Source organism: Notolabrus celidotus, chromosome 23 (assembly GCF_009762535.1).
Source record: "Notolabrus celidotus isolate fNotCel1 chromosome 23, fNotCel1.pri, whole genome shotgun sequence".
NCBI classification, from domain to species: Eukaryota; Metazoa; Chordata; class Actinopteri; order Labriformes; family Labridae; genus Notolabrus; species Notolabrus celidotus.
Window position 1 is genome coordinate 2,193,543 of NC_048294.1, and position 17,204 is coordinate 2,210,746.

The 17,204-nt window shown below is 40.8% G+C and overlaps 1 protein-coding gene across 2 annotated transcripts in view; it reads left to right on the top strand.

The window, feature by feature from the left end:
* The window catches only part of LOC117807351, a 40,963-nt gene that overhangs the window by 12,827 nt on the left and 10,932 nt on the right, over nucleotides 1–17,204 (top strand). For both annotated transcript variants that reach the window (XM_034676607.1, XM_034676608.1), the window contains exons 11-32: nucleotides 677–1,584; nucleotides 1,666–1,700; nucleotides 3,068–3,217; nucleotides 3,340–3,465; nucleotides 4,473–4,511; nucleotides 4,647–4,772; nucleotides 4,906–5,026; nucleotides 6,183–6,302; nucleotides 6,418–6,452; nucleotides 6,562–6,714; nucleotides 8,208–8,336; nucleotides 8,458–8,496; nucleotides 9,993–10,124; nucleotides 10,244–10,370; nucleotides 10,464–10,634; nucleotides 10,733–10,767; nucleotides 13,099–13,263; nucleotides 13,353–13,487; nucleotides 14,445–14,483; nucleotides 14,568–14,708; nucleotides 16,551–16,645; nucleotides 16,788–16,811. In XM_034676607.1, coding sequence (XP_034532498.1) covers nucleotides 677–1,584; nucleotides 1,666–1,700; nucleotides 3,068–3,217; nucleotides 3,340–3,465; nucleotides 4,473–4,511; nucleotides 4,647–4,772; nucleotides 4,906–5,026; nucleotides 6,183–6,302; nucleotides 6,418–6,452; nucleotides 6,562–6,714; nucleotides 8,208–8,336; nucleotides 8,458–8,496; nucleotides 9,993–10,124; nucleotides 10,244–10,370; nucleotides 10,464–10,634; nucleotides 10,733–10,767; nucleotides 13,099–13,263; nucleotides 13,353–13,487; nucleotides 14,445–14,483; nucleotides 14,568–14,708; nucleotides 16,551–16,645; nucleotides 16,788–16,811 — 3,045 coding nt within the window. The remainder of the gene's footprint in view (nucleotides 1–676; nucleotides 1,585–1,665; nucleotides 1,701–3,067; nucleotides 3,218–3,339; nucleotides 3,466–4,472; nucleotides 4,512–4,646; nucleotides 4,773–4,905; nucleotides 5,027–6,182; nucleotides 6,303–6,417; nucleotides 6,453–6,561; nucleotides 6,715–8,207; nucleotides 8,337–8,457; nucleotides 8,497–9,992; nucleotides 10,125–10,243; nucleotides 10,371–10,463; nucleotides 10,635–10,732; nucleotides 10,768–13,098; nucleotides 13,264–13,352; nucleotides 13,488–14,444; nucleotides 14,484–14,567; nucleotides 14,709–16,550; nucleotides 16,646–16,787; nucleotides 16,812–17,204) is intronic.

The following is a 17,204-nucleotide window of genomic DNA, read 5'->3' on the forward strand; positions in this document are numbered from 1 at the left end:
TCACCATGTTTCCTTCTGACTCTTGGGACTGAAAGCAGACCAGTACCTGATGATGACCTCAGAGGTCGAGGTGGTTCATAAAGTAGCAGCAGATCAGCAATGTACGGTGCTTGGATTTAGTAATGGGAGTGAGGAGCTTGGAGTCAGAGGATCGGAGGCGGCGGTAGAGGGGTGGTAGCACTGGAGAAGGTCAGTGAGGTATGGGGGGGGGGGGCAGGTTATTGAGGGATTTGTACGTGGTGAGCAGGATCTTGAAATGGATGCGCTGTTTTACGGGGAGCCAGTGGAGCTGTTGAAGGACAGGGGTGATGTGGTCTCTGGAGCGGGAGTGGGTGAGTAGCCGGGCAGCAGAGTTCTGTACGTATTGTAGTTTTTGTAGATGGGAGGAGGGAAGACCATGCAGGAGGCTATTACAGTAGTCGAGTCGTGAGGATATAAAAGCATGAATTAGGGTTTCAGCAGCGGATTTGGAGAGAGTGGGACGGAGGCGGGTGATGTTGCGGAGGTGAAAGAAGGCAGTTTTGGTGATGTGACGGATGTGGGGTTGGAAGGAGAGAGTCTGAAGATGACGCCAAGGTTTTTGATCTGAGGGGAGGGGGTCCTATCAAACCATCCAAACCATAACTTTGACTTTCCATTCCCGTGTTTCTTCTGCCTGACTTTTTTTAACTGACAGAAAACCTGCAACGTCCAGTGTGTCCACATCTGAATCTAGCAATGAAAAGGTTGTTGCCTCTTCCACTAACACGTCCAAGGATGCAACGACTGTCACAAAAGAAAAAGTCACGACTTCAGAAGACAGAAACATCTGTACCCAGCAGATAACTAAAGCATCCAACACAGGAACGAAAGCTGCAGAGGGAGAGGTGAAAACAGCCTTGGTGGAACAAACATCCAAGGCTTCAAAGTCTGAATCCACTGAAAACCAGCCTGATGCTGGGGACTCCAAACAAAAGCCACTACCTGAGAAGTCTAAAACCGCTGCTAAAGAATCTGCAGTTGAGTTGAAAGACAAACCCCAAGCTACAGAACCAGCTAAAGGCACAAAGGACTTGGCTTCCAAAGCAGACGTAGTCTCAAAAACACAAACTGTAGTGGACCAGAGGCCTGCAGGAGCGACTGTTACACAAGAGCATGTCAAAGAAACAAAAGACATGAGTGAGCCTGCCGAAGTAGAAGCTCAGTCTAATGAAGTGAGGCCTAAAGAATCTGGAACTGAGGCACTGGAGTCTTTGGAGGTCACATCCAAGGAAACAATCATTGAACCGAAGAATGAAGGAAAACTTGATGCAGAGGAACCAATGAAAGAAACTACAAGTACAGAAGCTGTACCAGAGATTCCAGCAGACAAACTCAGCTCAGTTCAGATCCAGCAAAGCACCCCCCTGTCAGATCCAGAATCCAAGGCAAAGTTTGAACCAGAGACCATGACAGAAGATCCACATGTCCCAAATGAGGGAGTTGGATCTTTGACAGCACAGCCAGCAGCTGAAGCATTGAGCGAGAAACCTCCTTCTTCAGGTGTAGTGACTCCACTGACTCCTGGGGAGATGATGGAAAACCTCCCTGATCCAAAGACACTCGGTAAAAACAAACAATACCATAACATATCTGATCATTCTGTTCATCCTGTTTTTCTTACATGTTCTCTCTCTTCTTTTAAAGGATACTTCAAAATGAAAACCTACTTCAGACACAAAGTAGGTCCCCTGACTTGTATGAACGCTTACAGGTGTATATGGAACACAATACTAGGGATGGGCATTTCAAGCCAACATACTATTCGATAATCATTGGCGTCTATTTGGCGATTATTCGAATAATCCCCCTCACCAAATCACACACACACACACACACACACACACACACACATACCTGTCCCATTAACGGCCCCTTTGTGTGGCAGTCTCGTTAACCAGCAGCAGGATGAGGTGTAGATAGCAGCTTTTTTTTAACCTCTTTTTTTAAGAACACATTATGTATTGATCGCCATCAGGACATAAAGATCATTTTAACCAGTATAACAAAAAGTGGATCTAAATCTGACGACCAACCCCAGCTTTAATAAGATAAGATAAGATAGTCCTTTACTCGTCCCACAACAGGGAAATTCAAGTTTCACAGTAGCAAAGTAGACGGTGCAAAAAGAAAAATATAAAGCAACAAGAGCCTATAAAGTAACAATTATTAAAAAGTTACTGGCAATTAAAATTAAAAAGGTATAAAATAATATGTAATATAATATATATTATTATATTATATAATAATGCAGTTAGCATTCTTCTTCTTCTGTTACTTAATGCGGTTAGCAAACAGCATTAAGACTCTCTATCGCCACCATCTGGCGAGATATCGTATTACAACCATAGACTGTATAAAATATGGACGTAGTATCCGTGACGTCACCCGTCTGTTTCTGAAGAGCTGTTTTGAGGCCAATCGTCGGCGGGAGCCATATTGCTTCTGTCGATCGATTGTGACGTAAAGAGGCGGAGTTTGAGCCTCCTCGCCAACAGCTACAGTGTTCCCGCCTGTCAATCAAGTCAGCTGTGCCTCTCATTGGAGGACTCGTAATCTCAATATCTTTGAAATTGCCCCCCTCACAGTGTGTGCCGATCGAGAAATGAGCTATCCAGACTACACAGGTTTTTTGTACCAGGCTGTAAACATGTTTATTTCTGCTGTAAAGATCCTCTTTTTGAATTGGTGTGTATGTGGTTTCCAGTACTTCCTGAGCCAGCCTCAAGTGGACACTCGATGAACTGCAGTTTTTAACACTTCTGCATTGGACTCATATTTTTAGACCCGAGGTTGCCGCTTGTTTAAGACGCTGTATCGCCACCGTCTGGTGGGAAGACCGTATTACAACCAGGCACCGGTAAAAACTATGAAAAACTGTACTTTTAAAACGAGGAAAATATTCAAAGTAACTCTTCGATTTGAATAAGTGATCGAATACTCAAAAAAACATTGCCCATCCCTACATAATACAACATCTTAGTTTGGTTCAGAGGCTGTTTAGAATAAATACCCCTCTTATTTATCCCCCTCATTTCCTCCTCTTTAGTTCAAGCAGAATAACAGGCAGCTGCTTGTTTCCGAGCTGCCGCTGTACGGGGACGGCAGCTACACAGAGGACGATGTCGCCGGGCTGTTTTCAGAGTTTGGGTTTCTACCTGCAGACGACAACATGTTTGTGATTCCTCAGGCTCGCTTGGTAAGCTGGCACCGATTAAAATATCTGCATTGCTTTGTTTTATTAATTCCACACTTTAGCCATTCCTTCAGTCTTTAAAAATAATGATAAAATGAGTGTTTCCTGTTTCCTTATCTTCTTAGGCCTTCGTCCTGATGCCGACAGTACAGAGTGCACGTAAAGTCCTGCTTGTTAAGAGGGACAAACCCCTCAGTCTGAAAGGATCTGATGTCGGCATTGACGTGTTAGTCAACAACCAATCGACACCGGTACGACAGAACACAGCTTCAATTACACGTTTGTTCTAATAATAATAATAATAATAATGATACATTTTATTTTGGGCGCCTTTCAGATCACCCAAGGTCACCTTACAGATCATAAAAGCATACATCATCAAAACATCATAAAAACAAACAAACAAACAAACAAAAAGTAATAAATAAAAACTAAAAACTAGTGAAGTGCAGAGAGTCCAGTTAGAGTGAATATGTCAGTTTGAACAGGTGAGTTTTGAGTTGGGATTTGAATGATGTTATGGAGTCCGACTGTCTTATGTGTGGGGGGAGGGAGTTCCAGAGTCTGGGTGCTGAGCAGCTGAACGCTCGGGCACCCCTGGTACTGAGGCGTGATGGTGGAATTGTTAGTAGTCCAGCAGAGGTTGAACGGAGGGAGCGGGAGGGAGTGTATTCATGAAGGAGGTCGCGGAGGTAAGTGGGGGCCAGGTTGTGGAGAGCTTTGTAGGTGAGGAGAAGGTTTTTGTAGTGGATGCGGTATGGGACAGGGAGCCAGTGAAGTTGGATGAGAACAGGGGTGACGTGGTCAGATGATTTGGTGCGGGTGATGATCCGGGCGGCCGAGTTCTGAATGATTTGCAGTCTGTTGATCAGTTTGGTGGGGAGGGTGTTGCAGTAATCGATACGGGAAGTGACAAATGAATGAACCAGGATTTGGGTGCTGGATTGGGACAGTGAGGGGCGGAGTCTGGAGATGTTGCGGAGGTGGAAGAATGCAGTCCGGGTGATGTTTTGAATGTGTGGTGCGAATGAGAGAGTGCTGTCCAGAATGACGCCGAGGCTCTTCACTTGAGGGGAGGAGGGTACAGGGAATCCGTCGATGATGATGGGTGGGGCTGGGGTGTGTTGAGATTTGGTGAGGGTGGATTTGGAGCCGATGAGCAGGGCCTCGGTTTTATTCCCGTTGATAACCTCCACAGAAAGACAGAAGGATTTGTTGAACTGTATTTTAACACCTCTTACTCTTTCTTTTGTTGTAGCTCGTGTTGTATAAAAATCTGATGAAGCTGATGAAATTTGTGAGTAAAACAAATATACCTCTGTCAATCTCTTACGTTCCAATTCTCCAGAATTTGTGTTGGCATCCTAAATTCCTTTTCTTGTCCCACCAAACATTTTTGCTTTGAATCTTCACTTCTTGTTTTTCGATGCAGGCTGTGCGTGATGACGGAGAGAGAATAGTCCTCATCAAGAACATTCCTCCAAGAGAAGCAAACGAGCTCCGGGAGGCTCTGAAAGATTTTGGTTCTTTCAGGAACTACCTGCCTCTCCTCAACAAGGTGAGAATAACACTATAAAGCCAAGTACCATATTTGATACATCAGTTTTTGAGACCTCTACATCATCAGTGGGATTGATGCAATTATTTGAGTCTTATGTGTATTCTATGTGTGTAACCCTTGTGTCCTCTAGGTGTTCATTCATTTTAAAACTGATGAAGATGCCAAGCGATTTCAAGGTTGGTACGATCTCTTGAAACCCGGACGAGGCTGTGAAGTGCACAAGCTGGACACGTACCAAAGCAGCAATCAAGGTAAGTGTGTGTTTAAAGCTGGGGTTGGCAGTCTCGGAAAACTAGCATGAATTTGAATGTAGCATTTCCTCAGGACTCCGTCTAACCCCTCCCCCTCCTCCCTCAGAGCTCCTCAAAAACGACGCCCCCCCCCGCTCACATGCACGAGCGCCGCTGACTTGCGACCATATGATGGTGACTGATTCAAAACCGGTCCTCACCAAAACATTCTCATAGTGACAGTTAAAAACACAAACAAACATGGCTGCTGTTAGCACTCACAACTGTCATGCTAGCATTATCCAGTTGTCATGGTGACACGATATCAGGAGAAAAGTTATAACACATATATAATACTGTAACAGCTCTACTGTTTGTTAAACATGTTCAGTGTAGATGCTCTTAATTCCTACAGTGTTGACGGTCAGTGAAGGCATCAGGAGAGACAAGAGGAGAAGTTCTTCATTCATTCAAACATTGATTGTTGTTTTGTTGGTTGTCGTGGTAACGGCCGACAGTGACCGGTTATTAAAGATCAACATGTTCACGAATCGGCTCGTCATCCCTACAGCGTCCGGACAGACGCTACAGTACATCTACATTTCTGTAGGACTTACTAAATGTCATTCATTCTTCTGCTTGTCAGAGCCCCCGTGGTGAGAGCTTTTTAGACTCTGATCCGGACTACAGTCCTGAGCAAAGCACCTCATCGGGTCAGAGGGGACAGGCCCGAGGTGGAGCGAGAGGGGCAGTCAGTAGAGTCAGGGGAAGCAGAGGCAGGAGACGGGGACTCAGAGTGAACGCCGGGGAAATGTACGCTCTGCAGGAGGCGGGCAGAACGACAGGACTGGATTTGATTGGTTTAAAATTTGGGGACCCAAAAAAGGCTGATTGGTTGGTGTTTTCCAAGGTTTACTCCGGCTTTCCTTCACTCTTTTTTAAGAACACATTATGTATTGATTACCATCAGGACATAAAGATCATTTTAACCAGTATAACAAAACGTGGATCTAAATCTGATTACCAACCCCAGCTTTAAGGAAGACAAATATTAACACACTGATTTCTTATGGCTTCAAATCACTTCCTGCCCCAATTTAGAATTTATTTGCTTCAACTAATTCTCTACAATTTCCCACTGTATATATTACACTCTGTATCACATCTCATCTCACAGGAGAGATAGGTATGAGATGGATGAGGAAGAACAGGGGATCAGTCATTCAGTATGCTGCTGATGGAACCCCTTTGACCCGCGGAGAATCGCTGGAACAGCTCCTTCATAAACACATGATTCGTAAGTGATCCAGGAAAAAGACTCAGTTTGTCTGCAGGAAATATCCACAAGTGATGACTCCTTTGCCTCTCTCTCTTTCTTTTTCTTTTTAAAATTTGCTCTTAATCTCTTTCAGGAGGCCTCAAGACACAACAATACAACTCATCACATGTAGGTTTTATTTACACACAAATACAAAGAGCTACAGTGTAGACACATTTAGTCTTTTGGAACCTTCTGCCACTCATGATTCTGTCTTTATTTTTTTCCAAATTTCCAGTTTATTAAAAATGGTGGCAAGCTTCTGCTCATCACCGATCTGCCCATATTCCACGACGGCTCCTACACCGAGGCGGATGTTGCCAATCTGCTGATTCCTTTCGGGTTCCAGTACCATTTTCTGAACATCCATGTTGTTCCTCAGATAAACATGGTAAGCAAAAGGTTATTAAAGTTCATGGGCATTTTTGGTCGTTCCAAAGTCGAGGCTCAAATCCAAAGGGGATGGAGCTTTCTCCATTAGAGCCCCTCGACTTTGGAACGACCTCCCTGAGGAGATAAGGCTCGCAGAGTCAGTGACGTCTTTTAGATCTCTTCTTAAAACCCATTTTATACAGACTTCATCCTTTTAACCGATTTTACTTCTATTTTATTATTATTATTTACCTTTTATCCAACTAAATAATTGTCTTAAACTTTATTTGATCATTTTATTTAATTTATTATTATTATTAGTTATTTTTTTAACCCATTTTATACAGACTTGCTTTTATGTGACTTCATCCTTTTAACCGCTTTCACTTTTTTTTTGTTTTACCTTTTATCCAACTAAATAATTGTCTTAAATTTTATTTGATTATTTTAATTGATTATTTATTGTTTTAATTTATAATTATTATTTTTATTTAATTTTTTTTAACCCATTTTATACAGACTTGCTTTTATGTGACTTCATCCTTTTAACCACTTTTAATTCTATTTTTTTATTTTACCTTTTATCCAACTAATTAATTGTCTTACATTTTATTTGATTATTTTAATTGATTATTTATTGTTTTAATTTATTATTATTATTTTATTATTATTTTTATTTTTATTTAATTTTTTTTAACCCATTTTATACAGACTTGCTTTAATGTGACTTCATCCTTTTAACCGCTTTTAATTCAATTTTTAATTTTACCTTTTATCCAACTAATTAATAGTCTTACATTTTATTTGATTATTTTAATTGATTATTTATTGTTTTAATTTTTTATTATTATTGTTATGATTGTTATTTATTTATTCTTTTTCTAAATTATTTTATTTGTAACTTTTTTAATGTAACAAGAAAAAACAAATACAATCCAACAGGGGCTCAGACATGTGAAGTGAAATAGAATCAAATTAATATAATCTGAAAAATAAAATAAACAGATAAATTAATTAATAGAAACCATGAGAAGAAAATTTTAGTTGAAAAATGATTTTAAATAACAAAATAAACGAAGAGAAGTAATAAAATAAATAGAAATACATATATACATACAAACACATGCACAGGTATGCATGCACACATAAATAATGTAGATTATTATTATTATTATTATTATTTTCATTTATTATTTTAATGCTCCTAATTTATCCTTTTTTACTTTTTCAAAATTTCCTGATGTGATGCCGTCCTCTTACTCTGAAAACCTCATTTATTGTCCTTGTAATGCTTTTATTTATTTATTTTATATATTTACCCTTTATTTTGTTTAATTTACGTGTATTCTTTTTAACCTCTTACGTTGCATTTTGTTCTGCAATATTTAAATTCCTTCTCCCTGTTTGTCAAAGCACTTTGTAAACATTTGTTTTTAAAGCTGCTATATAAATAGTTAATAATAATAATGATAATATTATATCCACTCATGTTGTTTCTGTTTTGCTTCCTAGGCTTTTGCCGTCATGAAATCAACCACAGATGTGCAGAAAATAATGAAAGCCTGCAAAAAGCGTCCTCTTATTCTGAAGGGGTCTACGCTGTCTTTGGACGTCGTGGCTAAGGACTTTGAATTGGCACCAGTAAGCATGTCCTCTACTCTTCACTTTAATATATGTGCAACTGATTAGTAAAAGAAGGAAAATGTCTATCTTGGATCAATTTGTTGCTTTTTAACACTTCCTGTTCTGTGTTTTTTTGTAGTTGGAGTTCTACTCAGCATTGATGAACCTCACAATTTCTGTAAGTGCTACACACACACACACACACACACACACACTACAGCTTCAGCTTCATAAGATAAGATAAGATAAGATAAGATATACTTTATTTGTCCCCCGGGAAATTTCTATTGTTACAGCAGCTTACAACACGGGACAGGGGAATACAAAAATGTACTAACATAGTTAAGAAATACAATAACAGTAATAATAGCAATGACAAGGGTAAAATAAAATAAAATAAAATAAAAATAAGATAAAGTAAAAATAAAATTAAAATTAAAGCCGCAAGCTGTGATGAACGGGCACACCTGCAGCCGCCGCCTACGCAAGCCGCCCCCACGTGTAAACCGCCGCCTGATATTTGCCACCGCATGATATTTGCCACCACATGATGCGAAAGCAAGATCTGAGAGTATATACTGCGTTAGGTGGTGCAAATGTTCCAACTTTTGGCAGATTGCCAAAAAAAACTCCAGACTTCAGAGTGTGCCACACCCACAATTTTAGTCCGAACAGAATTCCTTTAACAATAATTTAATCGTCAATATGTCTGCTATTGAATGTGCCTTGTTTGGACTGAATTGGAGAAAAGCCCTAGGAGGAGCTCTCAAAAGTATGCACCCTTATTTGGGCGCCATTTCTCATGTTCAAAACTAGGTGGCGCTCTTCCTGTTCAGTTTGGGATATGGGTGCAAGAGGCTTTTTTGTGCGTCCTGATGCCATGAATATGTGTAAAATTGTTGAAGCATGTAGCTCAAAATAACCCCTATGGGGAGGGCTTTTTGAAAACTGTAGGGGGCGCTAGTGAGCACATTTTTTGGACTTTTTTTTCCGAAAGCCATAAAATGTCGCAATTTTCCCCAGGACTGATGAGTGTGTTGGACGAGGTGAAATTACGTGCATTTTAAAGTCCGACGTTTTTTTTTATGCCCCGCCCCAAAGTCTGCCACGCCCACAACTTTTGTCTGAACGGAATGCCTTTACTTTGCATTAATCGTCAATGGGTTTACTATAGAATGTGCCTAGTTTGGACTCAATCGGAGAAAAGCTCTAGGAAAAATTAGCAAAAGTTTGCACCCTTATTTGGACGTTTTTGGACGCTTTTTGGAGCCATTTTTGATTTTCAAAAATAGGTGGCGCTCTTCCTGTTGAGTTTGGGATATGGGTGTGAGAGGCTTTTTTGTGCGTCCTGATGCCATGAATATGCTTAAAAATTTTCAAGCATGTAGCTCAAAATAACCCCAATATGGAGGCGTTTTTGGAAAATTTTAGGGGGCGCTAGCGAGCACATTAGTACAGTAGTTATTTGTGAATGTGCCAAGTCACATAGTAACTTCCATGTAGTGGAATGAAAGATGAGAACAGCTGATTAACGGGACACAGCAGTGCTGGTGTTAAACAGTCTGATTGCAGATGGGATGAAGGACCCCATAAAGCTTAAACTGTCTTTGAAAAAACCACTGAAAGACCTGCTGGTGAGAAACATTCTTTCACTTTGTCCACTTTCTATCGTAGCATCAGCCCACGAAGTTTGACGGAGCAAGATTAATCTTCATCAGGAACATTTCATCGAGTGAGACCAAGGACCTCAGAGAGGCTTTGAGGAAAATCAGTACAGTCAGGAACTTTCTGCCTCTCCTCAACAAGGTAGAAAAACACACACACACACGGTTACACTGATTGAATCGCTACGACAGATTCTCATTGATCTGAACATTCCTCTGTGTGTGTGTGTGTGTGTGTGTGTGTGTGTGTGTGTGTTTCAGGTATTTATCGAATTTGATTCGTCCCGAGATACTGATCGTCTCGGGGTTTGGTTCAGTTTTCTAAAACAAGCCCCCAGCTACATAATCCACCGACTGAGAGTACCAATCAGCGGCTGTAACTCTCTGCGTAAGTTTGTCAAAGAAATCATCGTGAAAATAAGAATATTGCAAACCCGTTTTATTCTGGATTTATTAAAGATGTCTCTTTATTTGTGTGCAGCACCAAGACTTCCCGAGCGCACTCTGCCAGACAGTGAAAACATCATTGAAGGGGTGACGGTCCTCCCTGCAGACGTCGTCGTTCCACAGGGCACCACGTCACCGCTGTGGGTCACGATGAAACACAGTCCCTTCGTGTTCCCGACCACCTCTCCGTGGTTCATGATCCCAGGTTAGAAAGACACCCATCATCCTGATCTGTTTGATTCTGCCTTGCACACTTAATGAAGACAATGACTCAAATTGTCTGTGTTCCCTTTTACCTCCAAGAGTACCAGACCATCAGAAACAAGGATGACTTTGAGGTAAGCCCATTACACTTGAGAGAAGATCACCACTGAATGGGGATCTACATTAGGTGCATTTCTGGGGTCTTTTAGCCCCCAGAACTACTTTCCCCTGAACTAAAAGGTTCCTGTGCCCCCATTGTTGTCTGCGTTTCGACCGTGGGCTGAAGTCCTGGGTAGATTGTGCAAATCAGGCCAGTGACGGTGAAAAAAAAAAGGAAATGCACCACACCACCAGACCAGTAGAGGGCAGTAACACAAAGACGAATGCCATTCATCACAGATGACACCATAGAAGCAGACGGACAGGCAGGTATCATTATGAGCAACACAACAGTTAGCCTGTTAGCATGAAGAGACTCAGCTGGCGCTGTTTTAGATGGTGCTATATTTCATCACAGATGGATTCACTGAATCAACACGTGAGAGGAGATAAGCGCGAGTAGCAAAGACGTTTCAACACGGCTTTTAAAAATAATAAAAAATAATAAAATATTACAAAAAAAAAAGAAAAAAAAATTGGAAGAATAAATTTTGAAAAAAAGTTTTTGAAAAAAAAGGTTGAAAAAAAAGTTTTGGAAAAAAAGTTTTGAAAAAAAGTTTTGAAAAAAAAGTTTTGAAAAAAAATATTTGAATTTTTTTTTTTTTAAATGAATTTGACAAAAAAAAATTGACCTGGAAAAAATTAATTTTCCTGAAATTTGAAATTGTGCTCCAAAATTAGAAAAACATGAAAATAGTGAAAATTTTGCGCCTGTGGTTAAAAACATGGAAAAAGCAATGATTGAATCAACACGTGAGAGGAGAGAAGCGCGAGTAGCAAAGACGTTTCAACACGGCTTTAAAATCCTTTTGAACTCAAAAAGCCGTGGCAGAGATCGGACGGTGTTTTGGTTTAAACTGCGACCCTGTTAACTGGAGACTTCCAGCTGGACGCATCCCTCATAAACGTCTTTAGACGATCATTAAATATCTGATGAGGATATTTTGAAATCTTAATAAAAACGAAACTAGTTTGCATTCCCAGGAACTCCCTCTGTGTTTCAACAGCTGTGTAAACTCCACAAACACTGACACGTTCAGCTGAAGGTCTCCAGTTTACAGGGTCACTTTTAAAACCGGAACACCGGGAGGAGAGACGCATTCACGGTGGGCTGAGAGAAGACTACTGTTACAAGCTGCTAAATCAAGAGAATCACAGCTTCTTCTTTTGAAAAGTACACACACATACAAAAAAGATAGAACAAATCAAAACTAATGAAAGAAAGAGAAATCAAGTGAATCACAGATGGAAAAAACAATGACTGGGAATGTTTTTTGGAAAAATTTGACAAAAAAAAAAATGAAAAAGAACATTTTGAAAAAAGTTTTGGAAAAAAAAAATGTTTGAAAAAAAAGTTTTGAAAAAAAAAATTAAAATTTTTTTTTGAAAAAAATGAATTTGACAAAAAAATTTGAAAAAAAAAAATTTGAAAAAAAAGTTGACCTGGAGCCTGTCGAAAAAATACATTTTCCTGAAATTTGAAATTGTGCTCCAAAATTATAAGAACATGAAAAAAAGTGAAAATTTTGCGCCTGTGGTTAAAAACATGGAAAAAGCAATGAATTAATCAACACGTGAGAGGAGATAAGCGCGAGTAGCAAAGACGTTTCAACACAGCTTTGAAATCCTTTTGAGCTCAAAAAGCTGTGGCAGAGATCGGCCGGTGTTTTGGTTTAAACCGCGACCCTGTTAACTGGAGACTCTCAGCCGGATGCATCCCTCATAAACGTCTTTAGACGATCATTAAATATCTGATGAGGATATTTTGAAATCTTAATAAAAACTAAACTAGTTTGCATTCCAAGGGAACTCCCTCTGTGTTTCAACAGCTGTGTAAACAGGGTCACTTTTAAAACCGGAACACTGGGAGGAGAGACGCATTCACGGTGGGCTGAGAGAAGACTACTGTTACAAGCTGCTAAATCAAGAGAATCACAGCTTCTTCTTTTGAAAAGTACACACACATACAAAAAAGATAGAACAAATAAAAACTAATGAAAGAAAGAGAAATCAAGTGAATCACAGATGTGTGTGATGTTATTGTGGACGGAGGGCGGAATAAAAACACTGCAGCTAATCTACCAATCAGACACGTTCAGCATTGCAGGCCCCGCCCCTCAATGTCCTGGGACCTTTGAAAAGTACTACCCTCAAAGCAGGGGCTTTTCAGGGGGGAGATTATCTACCCCTGAACTAAATTTAGACCCTGGGTCCACCACTGTTTTGACATATTAATGTACCATCGTCATTGGAGTGCAAAAAGGAAACCACTCATTGACTTTGAGCTTTGAATATTCTTTTCTTAGAGAGTCAAGGACTCCACGTTCCCCACCATCATGTTGACCGGTTTGCCAGAAGGAATATACAAGCATGAGGACGTGGTGAAGCTTGTGTGGCCCTACTTCAACAAAAGTGATCGCAACCTTCAGTCCATGTACTACAAAGTGACGGTCTTACCGCTGCAGAGGAGGGTAAGGAATGGACTTCAGTAGACTTAAGTGTAATAATTGTATTCTCCAAAATGCAGCTCTCTTTGAATCTTTCCTCTCTTCACCTCCAGGCCTTTGTGTTTTTTACCGACTGGACAACATGCAGCAACTTCCTACGAGAACACATCTCAAAACCGCTTTTTGTCGAGGGACACGAAATCAGGGTCCATTTCGTCCAGCAGGACATGCATCATGAGCCAAGCGAGGTGAGGAAACCTGAGAAACAACACTTGGATGTAACATTGTGTCACCATCAGGGGGGGACCAAAAACTCAGAAGGTCATTCAACCCTTATATTTAATGGAAAATGGAGCAAATTACTAATGGTATTATTATTATCTATATCCTGCAATTAATTAGTTCACAGTAAGTCACCAAAGTACCTGACACACAAGCGTAGGAATACACCGCCCGCCCCAAGAAAAAGTTGCACACTCTTAGTTGGACCACCGCCGGCATGTCACAACATGTATTTCCATCCAGAGTTGCATTAACTCCCCGCCAAGATATTGCATTGATGATGAGAGAGTCGCTGCACAAAGTCTTCTTCAGCATCTTCTCCATGCTCCCTGAACCACTCATTCACAATGTGAGCTTGATGAATCCTGGCTCTGTCCTCTTGGAGTATTCCCGTGCCATCAGGGAAGACAAACACCACTGATGGAAAGACCTGGTTCAGTACTCAGGTAGTCAGCTGACCTCATTCTTTGGGCGCATAACGTTGCTGAACCTAGACCGGACCAACTGCAGCAACCCCAGATCATAACACCGCCCCCACATGCTTGTACGGCAGGCACTAGGCAAGATGGGTGCATCACTTCATGTGCCTCTCTTCTTACCCTGATGCATCCATTACTCTGGAACAGGGTCAATCTGGACTGATCAGACCTTCTTCCACTGCTCCAAAGTCCAATCTTTAAGCTCTCCAGCAGATCTGCTTAGTTGCTCCAATTATCCAAAGGAAGGCTCTTACCTACTTGCTTTGTTAAATCCAGGTGGTGACTGTTTTTGGACGGGCAGTGTCTAAACCCCTTTTCAACACAAGCTACCCAGTTTAGAATTAAACTGTTGCCATGATACATACAATTAAATAACTGTTGACATACTATAGAATGGCTTTTAAGGGGTATTAATGAATTCCTTTATTTGTGATGCTTTTGCAGGAGATGTTGTACAAATGCCTGATGAAGTGGAGCAACGCAGTGAGTCCTGAATCACTTCCATTCACTTAAAAGCACTCGTTCTTGGATTTCCGGTCCTTAACACAAACTGTTTTTTACTCTCAGGGAGCTCCGGATCTGAACTCTCTGGAGGAGCGGTTGCTGTGTGTGGAGGTCACGGTGGCGTCTGTGGACGTCATCTGCGCGGTTCTACACGTGGTGGCATCTGTCGCACCTTTCGTCAACTTCCTGCCACTCGCCAACAGGGTAACACAAAAAAAAACGTCACCGCGTCAAACTAAACCATCAATCAACTTACTTCCCATTTGCATTTGAACAACTATAGGCCGATATCAATTTCAACAATTGAACAATTATCTAATGATAAATGACTGTTTTGATGTCTTCCAATCAGGATTCCGATCACATCACAGCACAGAGACCGCTCTAATCAAGGTCCTCAATGATATTCATTTAAACACAGACAATGGCAAAATTTCAGTTTTGGTATCACTTGATCTTAGTGCTGCTTTTGACACAGTTGACCACAAGATACTACTGGGCAGACTTGAAAACTGGGTGGGACTCTCTGGTGCAGTACCAAATTGGCTTAAGTCCTATTTAAATGACCGGGACTATTTTGTGTCTATAGGTAAATACACATCTGAGCGGATGAAAATCGTATGTGGAGTACCTCAGGGATCCATTCTGGGGCCTCTGCTATTCAACATCTACATGCTCCCCTTAGGTCAGATAATAAGAAACAACAAAGTAAAATACCATAGCTATGCAGATGACACACACATTTACATCACCAGATCACCAGGGGATTATAGTCCCATACAAACACTGAGTAAATGCATTGAACAAATCAATGACTGGACGAGAGACAGAACTTTCTTCAGTTTAAACAAAGAAAAAACTGAAATGATTGTTTTTGGAGGAAGAAAGGTTAAAGGTTACTGCTCAGCTCCAATCTGCAACGATGAAATGTTCAAACCAAGCCAGAAACCTTGGTGTAATCATAGACTCTGCCTACTATCACTTTAAGAATATATCAAGGATTAAAGGACTCATGTCTCATCAGGATGCAGAAAAACTCATCCATGCATTTATCTTTAGCAGACTAGACTACTGTAACGGGGTCTTTACAGGACTCCCTAAAGAGTCCATCAGACGTCTGCAGCTCATACAGAATGCTGCTGCTCGAGTCCTAACAAGGACCAAGAAAGTAGACCACATCACTCCAGTTCTTAGATCTCTACACTGGCTTCCTGTCTGTCAGAGAATAGACTTTAAACTCCTGCTGATGGTTTATAAAGCACTGAATGGTTTAGGCTGATCTGCTGCTACTGTATGAACCACCTGGACCTCTGAGGTCATCAGGTACTGGTCTGCTTTCAGTTCCAAGAGTCAGAATGAAACATGGTGAAGCAGCGTTTAGTCATTGTGCTCCACATATCTGGAACACACTCCCTGAAAGCTGCAGGTCCGCTCCAACTCTCACCTCTTTGAAATCAAAGACTAAGACTTTTTTTTATTCCCCACTGCCTTCCTATCTTAGATTATTTTAACTCACTTTAAATTAAAATTTTAATGTAATTTTTAATATATTTCTAATTTTCCTTTTCTTTTCTGTTTTATCATTTTAATTGTGTTCTTTTATGCTTGTCTGAATGTTTCCAATGCTTTTAATGTTTTAATGTAAAGCACATTGAGTTGCCCTTGTGAATGAAATGCTCTATACAAATAAAGCTGCCTTGCCTTGCCTTGCCTTGCCTTGCCTTGCCTTGCCTTGCCTTGCCTTGCCTTGCCTTGCCTTGCCTTGCCTTGCCTTGCCTTGCCTTGCCTTGCCTTGCCTTGCCTTGCCTTGCCTTGCCTTGCCTTGCCTTGCCTTGCCTTGCCTTGCCTTGCCTTGCCTTGCCTTGCCTTGCCTTGCCTTGCATTTGAACAAGACTTTACCAGCTTCTCTGTCAAGTTGATGCCACTTGTTGCATATTTTTAACACCACACTCATCATCATAGATTTACAGTCTTGCTTCAGTTCTGTGTATGAAGATTTAATTTTCACTTGTTGATGACTGTCGTCTCTCTCTCTCTGTGTCTCAGATCTGCATTGAGATGGCTGAACCAAGCGGGGTAACCAAGGTTATAGAAACAAAAGACACCTTACGCCCGAGCGCTTATGACGAGATGCATTTATGGTACGTAAAAGGAAGGTGTCTTCTTTGTTGTTGTAACCTACTCTGTCTTCATTAAGTCACATTTCCTCTGTATAGGTATATTTGAATCTCTGTCATTGAAACTAATCTGACCACCTCTTCATTTCTCCCTTTTTTTTTTTAGGGACAAAGTTCTGAGTTTTGAGACGTGAGTATTTCACTGTGTCTTCCTTAAATATATAACACCTGTCTATTTACTCTTATGACCACTATGTCCTAAATGCTAATGTTTAAGGGACATCTAGATTCCCTGTCGATGATTTGCTTGCACCTACACATTTCATTCGATTTTATTGGAAGTGTGATACATTTTTGCCATTTGAAGAGATAAGAGGTACAGAATCCTGAAAACAGACTCATGGAAATATCTCCAATTGAGAAGCTGTGTAGTGTCTTTACAAAGGAAACTCCCTATCATATCTCAGACAGCTGTACAGAAGATATTACAGGATAAACGATGGAGAAAAGGCAGGGAATCAAGAGGGCTTGGGAGGAAGACCTTCAGGTGAAAATTAATAATAAGGTGTGGAGGGAAATTGTT